Genomic DNA, 11,754 nt, shown 5'->3' with positions numbered 1-11,754 from the left:
CCCTTGTTAGTTCCTTCTTAATTCAGAGCAGACTCTGGTTCGTCCTCTCACGTCCGCACACTCAAACGTCTCATCCCTCAACACTTTATATACTGTCGGAGCGAAGGGAGGGTTTAGCTGTGCATCGACTCATCAACCGTTACCCAAGGCCCATAATTATTGTCTCGCTCATTTCTCGGGCTGATATCATCAACCAAAACTGTCATTAGATGAGAGAATGATGGCTGTAGGCACAATGTTGGTTCACCGAACGCATAGTCCATGAGCTCCACTCATCCTGAGTGTACAACAAAAGGACCACTCACTATAAACTTAAAGGGTTTAGACATGATTGGTGCGACAATAACCCCTCATTTTCACCCAGAGGCCAGCTTAGAGGTCAGAGATCGAGAAGTAACAAGCCACAGAGCACATGTACTTAAGTCCTGCACCTAAGCACAATAGTTTTCCATTTTAAGAAACTTAACACTTTTACTGAAATACATTTCAATAAGAAAGGTTTTACATTTTACTTGACTAAGTAAATTTATCTCACTGCTGCAGTTCTAGTTACTTAGCAGAATATTATCTTACTAAAAGATGAATGCATAACTGATTTAACATCCTAAAACCATGTCTAAAAATATGTGTACTTTTGGCTGCATGTGCAACATTTTGAAAGTGAAACTTCGACTTTTTTTAAGTTTTCTTTTCATTACGGTTTTGCTCAGGGTTCGCACACATTTCAGCCAATGAATTTTCATGACTTCTCCATGACTTCATGAAAGAAATCTCTGCAAACTCTGTATATACATTCCCTGCATTACACACGTTATTGACAGGTTTGATGCCTGCTCTTACGTTGCATGATTAAAACATATACATATATGAATGGTTTGAAATGAATAATAATCAAATCCAGATTCATCATGGCCATATGAACCATGATTGCTAGTTTTTCTTCGGGATTTTAGAGCCTTTTCTCACCATCAGATTCATCTCAGGGAAATCTATCCTTATAATCATGCTGACTACTGAAGAATCAGAATGGTTTAAAAGAGGAAACAGAAGAATAGCACTCATTAAGTCACACCATGCTTTTGACTGGAAGATGGCTCATTGGCTGGTTTACATTGGCTCTTTCTCTTGCTCTGTTTTTGACCGACTTCTCGCAAAATCGCCTAATGATGACGATTAAATGAACAAGCCACTTGGATCATTGAGCATTTAGTCTTAACTTGATTTAGCTACATTAGGTTAGCTTCTATTGTAAATCCTTGATTCAACTACGGTCCCGTACTGGTAAGCTAAGAAGGCATGAGAAACCCTTAATGTGCAGCTAAATTAATGTCTTCACGGTCAACTACTAGCCGGTTTCCGCGGCTAGCTAATGTAGTCAGGTATATTAGCCAGCTTCTTATTAGCCTTGACAGTTAGCTTACCCGGTGATGCTGTTGGGGGCAGAAAAGCAGCCTTGACGTCAATTCGTCTCAACAACAGCGTCCCTTTGGCTCCGACAGACCGGAGATTTCACATTCAAATGAAATGTCAGACGTGGGCAGCAGGATGTGTCGGGTACGTCCAGTCATGACAGACAGAGCGTAGTTTTTCCCCCCACTGTCGTCCTTCCATTCAAACGAACCTCACAGCTGCAGCGCGTGGAGGATGTGGTGGGGTCATTCTCAGTAGTGACGTCGACAGTTTGCCCTTTTCAAGATGGCCGTGTCTCCCTCATGCGGCCGACAGCGGGAACTGCATTATTATTATTATTATTACACTGGGGAACACAATTTTTGTTGAGTTAGGTCTGACAGCTGTTTTTAACTAATTTTTGGGTGCGGAATCCAAAACTGATCTCAGTTTTTCTCTACCACGTCAAGTTTTTGAACTATAGGAAATATATGAAATAATATGAAAAATACTGTACTTAACAGATATGTGTGTGATAGTACTGACCTACTGGGAGCTGCACACACCTCTCACCGCACTGTCTCAATTGTGACTGCACAAACAAGTTGCCACGTAGCTGTAGATGAGTCCAATCGTAATCAGCTGGCAAGTCTTACTACAGCTAATCAGTGGAATTTTGCTTATCTGGAGGGTAAGCTGTGGAGAAAAAACTTGACGTGCTAGAAAAAAACTGACTGCAATTTTGGAATCAGCATGCCAATTTTAGTTTTAATCAGCATAAAAATCTAACTCAACAGAATTTTTTTTTCAAATTGTTCCCCAGTGTTATTACTATAATAGAGCTCAGAGGGGGATCTTATTTTTGTGTCTTTTCATCAGTGGTGGAAAATAACTACATTTACTCAAGTATTGCACATAAGTACAATTTTGAGGTACCTGTACTTTCAGAATCAAAATCAGAAACTGTTTATTGCCAAGTAACATACATTACAAGGAATTTGCCGTGGTCTGATGGTGCTACATTTTTTTTTAACATATAACATATAATCTGACAGACAACAAGCATGTAAAAATATAAAGGTAAAAGAATAAGATAAGATAAATAACAAACAGTGCAGTGACCGAAATAAAGTGTCCAGATAAAGTGTCCTGAGTTTACCTGAGTATTTCCATTTTCTGCTACTCTATACTTGTACTCCACTGAGTTTTGTGTGTTTTTCCAGGTGGAGAGGAGGTTGTGTGGCTCAGGTCATATCTGTTTGGTGCCTGAAGTTGCTCAGCCTCCTCCTCCTGGATCCATATTCTTCATATATGTTAAAATCTATTTTAAATTGTTTCACTATTGTATTAATACTCATAATTCCATAATATAATATATACTAATATAACACTCGGATAGGGGTATTCTGCATCATGAGTACTTTTGCTTTTGATGATTTTAGTATTCAGACTTTTTTTACTCTTAATACTTTTACTTAAGTAAAGTTAAATTGTCCTTGGCATGTGTCTGTAGTATTTAATCATCTATCATTTTATTCATTATATAGCTTTACATAGTGTTGTAAAGCTCCTTATTGTGGCATTGTTTTGAGAAGTGCTTTGTGATTATATATAGCTACAGTCCTGCGAATAAGGCCTTTTAATTTACTTTGATATCAAGTGTTTTTAAGTAATACACTTTGACACTTTTGAGATTATGAACACTACTTGATACTTATCTTTAATTAGAATTTTTTTAGAGGCCTGATGCCCTCTTTTCCCCACTGATTAGGCGTCTATACAACCAGAATAAATGAGCAGTTAGAAAGAGATTAATTAGCACATAACCTCCAATTCAAATCAGTGAAAGAAACACACAGTATTAACACTATTTTTGGTTATACTATAAAGATGTCCTTTACGATTTATATTGCATAGGCCAAATAGAGGGCTCGTCCGGGATTTGAACCCGGGACCTCTCGCACCCAAAGCGAGAATCATACCCCTAGACCAACGAGCCACCTGATGAACAGACGTACTTTAGAAAAGTTCTCGGAAACTGCCTAAACACAGTATTTATCCTTGTTGTAGTATCAAGAATGGCGTGGCGATACAATAATCGTGCCCCAATTCAGTCTGACATACATATATATATATATATATATATATATATATGGGTATATTGAGATGATGATTCACTTACAGTAAAATAAGACAGACAGGAGGAGGGCAGCGCATGCGTGGTGTGAAATGGTGTGAATATGTTGTCAAAATGATGTTTTCTGAATTTGCTTGTGTTTTGTATATTTGAGTTTTCATAAATTTCAGTGCGTTGAGCTCTCAGGGCCATCCATAGCTATCCATAGCTGAATAAATATATAACTCAAATGTCCACCTCATCAAAGCAAAACCTTACATTATATTAACATTACATTAAATCAAAAATTGATCAGTGCAAATGTGCTTGTTTTATTTTTAATCTATTTTTCTTATCATTCAAATTTAGCAAATTATAATTTTTTTACTTGTGAATTAGATCTTAATATGAATACACGCCCCCCCCCAACAAAAATAAAAATGTAAAAAAATATATATATTTATTTAAGCTATCGATAATTGGTAATTGGCAGCATATCGATCTGGCGCGATGATGCGTCAGGCGGAAGTTGTTGTGATTGCGGAAGTGTACAGATGCTGTAGGCGCAGCCTACTGAAGCGATCTGGTTCAGGACTCTCTAATTTGATCGTATTTTGATCGAGCTGCATGTAGACCTCTGGGGGCTTCGGTTCACAGCTCGATCAGGTAAGAACCAAGATTAAGTTCCTCGGTGGTCGCTAGCTAAACTCGTACTGTAAAGAACCCTGTCTTTGCTAAGTTAACTGCTAGCTAAGTTAGCGCGGCTAACGCGATGTCGTTGAGGAGCATTGATGACTTTAGTGACAGGGCTAGCGAGATATCAAGAGCCCGTGGACGTAAACACATATTTCTAATGACACCCAGAACATGGCAGACGATCCGGAGGTTTCTAAATAAGGTGAAAATAACGTTGGTTAATTGGTTACTTGAGCTGAAAAAGGGCCCACAGTTTCGCATTTAGTCTGTTCTCGTTACAACCAGATGTTGTCTGAGTGACAGCACACGGTTCGTTGGTTTACAAGGTAACGTTAATTCTGACAGACACGACGTTTTGTAGTTTACCTGCGTTTATCAGATTATTAAGATTAACAGATAAATGTACAGGAAGTGTGATGGTAAGCTGTGGTTCTTGTTGACATTGTTTTCATTCATCGCTCAAACATATTTTCAAATTAGCAGTGATGGAAGTATTTGCATTTCCTTTACTTTAGTAAAAATAGCAATACCATACTGTAAAAATACTCTGCTACAAGTAACAATACTGCATTTTCAATTTTACTTTACATAAGTATCACCCGCAACATGTACTTAAAGTATCAAAAGTATATGTACTCATTATGTAGAATGGTGATATATTGTTATTGTTATTTTTTATTATTATTATTTATATGTACGCACCATTTAAATGTGGTAACTGTGCTAAGTGGAGCTGATTTCATATTTTATAAGTTGCTCATATGTTTTGTATGTAAAATCTTTAAACTAACAAGTAACTACAGCTGTCAGATAAATGCACCACAGGAAAGATATTTCCCTCTGGAAGTGTAAAGTACCAAGCAAAGAACGCACATCAAAATTGCACTTATATACAGTACTTTCTTACATTTACATTCACGAGCTGGTTGTGATAAAGTTAGGTTATCAGTTAGTTATCAGTTAGTTATCAGAGCCACGGCTCTTGGGCTGTACCAGCTGGCCAAGAAGCCATCACGGCAGAATCAATACAAGCCAACTGGCTATTAGTCAGCATGCTGATGAAGTCTTCATTTGATCAATAAAGAGTAGAAAACCTCAAGTCATACTAAATGAACCCTCCCAGCAGTCATTGCTTTTTTCTAAATATACTCAGCCAGTGAGACCGAGTTGTGGCCTCAATACAGGGTGTGAAGAGAGAGACACTGTCTCTTTGTGCTAGTTTTTACAGGACATTGTGGGGTCTTGCACAACACAAACATACATGCATGCTAAGGATTAATAATGAAGCTCAAGATCTTCAGATCGTCACATCATACCTATATTAAGTTTGACATTTTTCAGCATGATTTGTCAGATCTCCAGCAAGAAATATTATACTGTACGCTGGGCACACACACAGTGTTTGGCAACTGACAGATGTAGCGTATGTTGTCTGCTACAGGTGCTAAAAGGGTCAGTTCACCCACAAAGAAACATTTTCTCACTTATCCCCTTGTGGTATCTAGCCATGCAGATAGTTTTATCTTTTAGTTTTTCTGCAGATATCCTGCTTAGACCGTTTTACTTTCAATGAAAACTGTTTACTCCGAGGTCTGTGGATTAACCAGGGTAACCTGGATACTATTTCTCAGGTTTTGAAATGTCATTTGTAAGTGCTTTGAGCAAACCATTTTAAATTAATTTCACCTTTATTGTTTTGAGTCGGTGGCAGACGTTTTAGAGACAGATCTCAGCACTTTAAACTGAAACTATCTGCATGTCTAGATACCTGAAGGGAAATGGTAAATTACAGAAATGTATTCTAAGTAAGGATTTAACCAAAAATGCCAAATAACAGACCTCACCACAGCATTAAACAGCAGATTCCACTGAATACAGCATTAAATCTTTTAGCTGGTCAGTGTTCCAGGTTGAGCTGTCGTGATGGCGGACCACACTGACGTCAGCCTGCAGCCGGAGGAGCGAGTCCGGGCTCTGACCAAGAAGGGGAGCTCGGTGGAAGTTAATGATGATGTTCCCCCCCGCCGCTACTTCCGCTCGGGCATGGAGATGATCCGCATGGCTCACATCTACACAGAGGAGGGCAACATCGAGCACGCCTTCGTCCTTTACAATAAATATATCACGTGAGTGTTTACAGTGATGGGCTGAACTGAGATCAGCTTGTAAATGGTAAATGATCTTACTTATATATCGCTTTTCAACCTTCACGGTTCCCAAAGCGCTTTACAGCTAAGTCTCACTCACACATTCACTCACACATTCACACACCGATGGCGACTGAGCTGCCGTGCAAGGTGCTGGTCTCCATCAGGAGCAACTTAGGGGTCAGTGTCTTGCACTTCAGCATGACAGGGGGAGCAGTGCTAACCACTGCGCCACAATGCCACAATAATTACAAGATTTTTTTCTTTTCACCAAGGCTCTTCATAGAAAAACTTCCCAAGCATCGGGATTACAAGACCGCTAACATTCCCGAGAAGAAGGACACACTAAAGGTATGCGCATACAGTGTTTAATCGTTTTTAAGGAAATGTTTGATCTTAACATTTACTACATTTTCTTTCATCTCCAGAAACTGAAGGATGTTGCATTTCCTCAAGCAGAGATTCTGAAAAAAGCCCTTTTGAAGAGATTTGATCAAGAGCATGCACAGTATCTGGCCAAAAAGGTAAACTGTCGGTCGATTCCTGACACGCATAAAGAAACATATTTAGGTTAAGACATTAGAGATTGAGATAACGCACTGATTTTACAATGTATTGTGTAAAATCCTAAATGGGGTGAAACATTAATCAGCAAAACAGCGTCTGCATACCACAGCTGTGATAAAATCAGGCATTTGTTCATTAACAGAGTAAATGGAGGCAACAATGACATTGACCTTGAATAGTCCCATTTTGTACCTGACATGAATTATTCTGCAACAAAACTGCCGTTGTAGAAGACAACATCGTCGCCAAAGGCCTGAAGATCGGCTGATCTTTTGCTTTGTATGTCTCTCTTGGGGAAAAGGGACAATAGACAAAAAAAAAAGAAAGTCACACTTGCATGTATATGATGTGTTTGTGTTACGCTCAGAAAGCGGAGGAGGAGGCCTTGGCGCGGGAGCAGTCCAAGCAGCGGGCGCTGGACGTGGAGCGGGAGCGCGTGGCCGAGATGCAGCGGCGGCAGCGGGAGCAGGAACAGTTCAGTGCCTTCGAGGAGATGATTCGCCGCCAGGAGCTGGAGAAGGAACGCCAGCGCGTGCTCCTGGAGTTTGCCACGCCCGCCGCGCCTTCCCCTGACACGCCCCTCCTCCCAGGCATCCAGGGCCCCTCACTGGCCCCCCCCACCACCCCACAGAGTCCAGGGGACCTGCCCGGCAGTAACAACCACCAATACAATTCTGCAACCATCGGCGCACCTGCCACCGGCCGGCCCTCCTTCGACCGGTCGCTCAAGCCCGGGTCTGTGGTCAGCCCAGGGAACAACAGTGAGTTAATGTTACATGAAGGGCTGGACCTTCAGAGGGTTTAAGTACTGCCCTACTCCTGCTCTAAAGTATTTATTCTTCTGAGCTGATTTCTTTCCCCCTGACCTACTTCATTTCCTGTGAACACCATGCCTTGTTTCAGAACGTCCCAAGAATTTAACGTTTGCATTCAGCTTTTGTTTATTCCTCTACATGGTTTTTGCAGATACAATGGTGGATGCCCTTCGGCAGTTGGCTGTTCCCGCTGAGCTGTGCCGGAGCTTTCTGAGGCTGGCCGAGGCCAACACAAGCCGAGCTGTAGAAACTTGTGGCATCCTGTGTGGCAAACTGGTAAGACTCTGTTCCAGAGTGACTGTGTTGGACCCCCTTCTGCATAGATCTGTTACAGGAAGCACAACATTTTTTGTAAATGTTAATAAGTGTTTTTCATCAGGTCAGTGAAACTGATGTAATCTGAGAGGGTTAAAGAAGAAAATCCCCTCTTCCACTGTTGAAAATTGGTATTTTTCAGCCTATGAATGTGTAAGGAATGTGGATTTGTCGATTTGAACTGAAACAGAGACGTCAGCTGACCTCCCAGCCCAGAGGAGTAGAACATAACTGACACTTCTCTCACTGGCCTACATCTGCTGTGGCTTTTGTTTGAATTATATCGTTTGCTGGTCGGGTTAACTTAGAGCTCTTTTCACTTTTTTATGAGCATGACTGAGCGTTTTTGCCAGCAGCAAACCAGTAAGTGCTCTGTTAATTTTGTTCAGACAGAGTCCTTGGGTAGCTTTTTGGCAGACGGTGGCTTTGCATAATTTAAAGGAATGGAATAATGTGACAAACACAGTTGTCTTTGATCCAGACCAGGAATGCGTTCACCGTGACCCACGTCATCGTACCAAAGCAGTGTGGTGGACCCGACTATTGTGACACAGAAAATGAGGAGGAACTCTTCCTCATGCAAGACCAGTACGATCTCATCACCCTGGGCTGGATACATGTGAGTAAAGATGGGCAGATTCTGGCCAGTGCTGTCAAATAATCACCTCCCCGCAGTGTGTAATGTCATATTTTTTGCATTTTTCTGCTACAACATCAACTCAACGCTGCTACAGTGGAATTTGGTTGGAGAAACCTTTTCAAGGATCTAAAACATTGCTATTAAAGAAGAATGCACTACAGGAACATGACATGTTGCGTTTTAGATAAAGAATTAATGTATTATCGTGAACTGTGAGGATGAGGAATACCTTGTTAGATACTGATATGTATCACGGTGTGTGCAAAATCACTTTATTCGTCAATTATATCACAATATGATCAAACTGATCAATGCAGTGAATTAAATTAGACAAAACTCTTCACACATACAGTGTTGTACAATTATCACATGACATGATACTATTGTTATGATACAAAGGTTAATGTACTATAATATTGAACTACTAACTAGTATTGCCCAGCTCTAGTAACCACAGAGCTGGAGTTATTATAATGTGAAGTTCACATGATTCGTTCACACCGGTCGATTTTTACACTTTTGATCTGCACTACTTATTTTCATTTGTGCACATGTATATTTAGGTATAACACAAAAAGAAGTTAATCATGCTGCTCTAGACAGAACTCTGACAAACTTGTGCAAAATGTGATTTGGAAATTCAGAGGCTCCTAAGAATAACACGTCATGCTGATTTAAATAGCGGATCCTGTTTTTGTCATTTTTCCAGGACATTAAAACCTACAGTGCGTGTCTGCGTACTGAAATCAGTTGACCATGTAAACTTTTTTTCCCCAGACTCACCCCACACAGACGGCCTTCCTGTCCAGCGTCGACCTCCACACACACTGCTCCTACCAGATGATGCTGCCGGAGGCCATCGCCATCGTCTGCTCGCCCAAGTTCAACGAGTGAGGCAGAAAACCGCTGGTGTCCTGTCATTATAGCTGCAACCAAGGAGTTGATTTTAGCTCAGTCTCCTTCCCATTGTTACACGTGTTTGTCAGCATACTGGCAGTGTGTTTTCCTAAAGTCTCCTTGTGTTTGTCCCAGAATCGGCTACTTCAAGTTGACGGATCGAGGAACAGAGGAGATCTCCACGTGTAAACAGAAAGGCTTTCACCCTCACAGCAAAGACCCCCCTCTATTTACAGTGAGTACCCCTCTACTGTGAGGCCATACGTGCAGGTTTAAGATAGTTAATGTGTTTCTGAAAACAAGGGTGACAACTTTAGGTCATATGCAGACTTTTTTTTAATCTTGTTTTAATGAGTCTGATCTTCCAAATCATAAATAAATATCTTTTCTCACTTACCTCTAGTCGGGTCTGTCCAGGTCCAGGTTTTTGAGATATCTGTTTTGAGGTAGTGCAGCATTGGAAAAACTTCAAACGTCCCAAAGTCATTTTGGATAATCTACAGAACATATGTGAGCAGTTTTCAACCTTTTGTAAACAACTAAAAAAAGAATACTTCAGAAGTGGACATCATATTGTAGTGTGGGGGTGGACAGATCTTCCAGCTGATACACTATACATGTAGATGTGGGCAAAAGGGGCCTCCTCACCAGTAATTACTGTATACAACCATGAACTGAGATTTTTGATTGTAAAAAAAGATTGTAAACAAAGTGCCTGTATCTTGTTTTTGTGTGAAAATAATCGTTTTGTTTGTTTCTGTCCATGTGATCAGACTCTTAACTCAAATCCGTTTCTCCTTTTCAGCACGCGGGACACGTCACCATCACCAATGACACTGTCTCCATGATGGATTTGCGGTGATTCTTTATTTTTTTTTTTCTTTTTCACCGGAACACTCATAAGACTGTTTCATCAAACTACAGACTCCAAACTGGAGAAAACACTCTACTTTACTTTCTGGACGTTTGAGCAAATGCAGGCCACAAGTTTACCACTTATATGGACTTCAGTTGTTCTCAAAGGGAACAACATTGCAAACTTTTTTTTTTTTTGCTCTTTAAGAAAAAATCCACATGTTATTGCACTTTCCAAGCAAACAACTACTATCCACTTAATGGACTGGCACACCTCTGGCTCTTCAACCCCTCTGTTTATGTCAGTATGTGCTCTAGTTCCTTACTTTTGTTTTTTTCCATTAATAAAAATGTATGTTTGTGTGTCTGGTAACCCAACCTTTGTTTCACAACTGTCATCAAAGTTTGGTTCTGCCTGACAGATAAAGTGCCAAGGACGAGAACATTCACCTGTTGTTGAGTTGTTCATTGTGCATCATGAAGTTCAGTGTGACGCTTACAGTTTGTAATGAACTCTTTGTTCTTTTGACTTGGTGTGTTTCCTTCATAAGCTGTTGAAGTGATACGAGTGATGAGAGAAAGGAAAGCCAGTTGCAACTCAGGTATGCAGGCAGTGTTGCTGTTGCTGCTCTGTATTATATTTTTATATACAAACGCCATCACCACGCCATCACTCCACATTATCCTTTATCTACAGGGGGTTTTGTTTGAAGTTTAATTCCTGCTTATGATGGATCCACATTTTTCATGTTTCTATTTCCTTATTCTTTGTTTGTGTTTGGGTGGAAAAGGGTTGGTGGTACCTGTATAATGTGTCCATGCTTCAGAGGACATGCGTGCAACAGGCAATCTGAATGTACCTTCTTCTACACATTACTACACATTACCAACCACCTGGACATGATTCATGCCTCTAACCTTTTTTGTTTGCTCCCTTCTCTCGTTAGAAGAAGTAAATTATTAGCCATAATTATGATACCTTAAATGAATTAAATGCCAAGACAAATTAATTTATTCTGCATTGTTTTGTTTGTCATGTTTTTCCACTTAGTTACATGGTACAAATGTAAAGCATAGTCACAGAGTAGAAAGATGTGTTACTTGTGCTTAAGATTACATGCGAGAGAGAAAAAAGAGAAATAATAGTGTAATGCACGTACTTGCAAATTAGCAAGAGAAAGAGCCAAATGTGTGGCTAATCTCAGTCTACTGATGCAAAGATCAGACAGGATCAGAGGATCCATGAGGTCAATGCATTCCTTCACCGATGATAAATGAGCATGTCATATGGAGTGTTTAAACTCGGTGATCATACGT

At 40.3% G+C, this 11,754-nt stretch overlaps 1 protein-coding gene and 1 non-coding gene across 2 annotated transcripts; one reads left to right on the top strand and one right to left on the bottom strand.

Moving 5' to 3' along the window:
• Nucleotides 1-3,316: 3,316 nt before the first annotated feature.
• Nucleotides 3,317-3,388, bottom strand: trnap-ugg (transfer RNA proline (anticodon UGG)). The gene has a single exon. It is a non-coding gene; the product is annotated as a tRNA-Pro (tRNA).
• A 671-nt stretch (nt 3,389-4,059) lies between these two features.
• On the top strand, nt 4,060-11,447 carry LOC139284020 (STAM-binding protein-like A). The gene is made up of 10 exons (XM_070904168.1): nt 4,060-4,171; nt 6,103-6,327; nt 6,624-6,699; nt 6,777-6,872; nt 7,283-7,676; nt 7,882-8,006; nt 8,527-8,664; nt 9,463-9,575; nt 9,718-9,817; nt 10,388-11,447. The coding sequence occupies exons 2-10, from the start codon at nt 6,125-6,127 to the stop codon at nt 10,442-10,444; spliced, it is 1,302 nt and encodes a 433-aa protein (XP_070760269.1). The 5' UTR covers nt 4,060-4,171; nt 6,103-6,124; the 3' UTR covers nt 10,445-11,447.
• The last annotated feature ends 307 nt before the right edge of the window (nt 11,448-11,754 follow it).

The sequence above is a fragment of the Enoplosus armatus genome, chromosome 4 (assembly GCF_043641665.1).
Source record: "Enoplosus armatus isolate fEnoArm2 chromosome 4, fEnoArm2.hap1, whole genome shotgun sequence".
Lineage (NCBI taxonomy): Eukaryota > Metazoa > Chordata > Actinopteri > Centrarchiformes > Enoplosidae > Enoplosus > Enoplosus armatus.
Note: the sequence above shows the minus strand (reverse complement) of the source record. Positions and strands in the feature narration are given on the sequence as shown.

What these genes read in the sequence shown, in the direction of transcription:
- LOC139284020 (XM_070904168.1), top strand. Translation starts at nt 6,125, where the DNA reads ATGGCGGACCACACTGACGTCAGCCTGCAGCCGGAGGAGCGAGTCCGG. An exon ending in CTTTACAATAAATATATCAC is followed by an intron (nt 6,328 to 6,623) that starts GTGAGTGTTTAC and finishes CTTTTCACCAAG; the next exon opens with GCTCTTCATAGAAAAACTTC. An exon ending in TGCTCGCCCAAGTTCAACGA is followed by an intron (nt 9,576 to 9,717) that starts GTGAGGCAGAAA and finishes TGTTTGTCCCAG; the next exon opens with AATCGGCTACTTCAAGTTGA.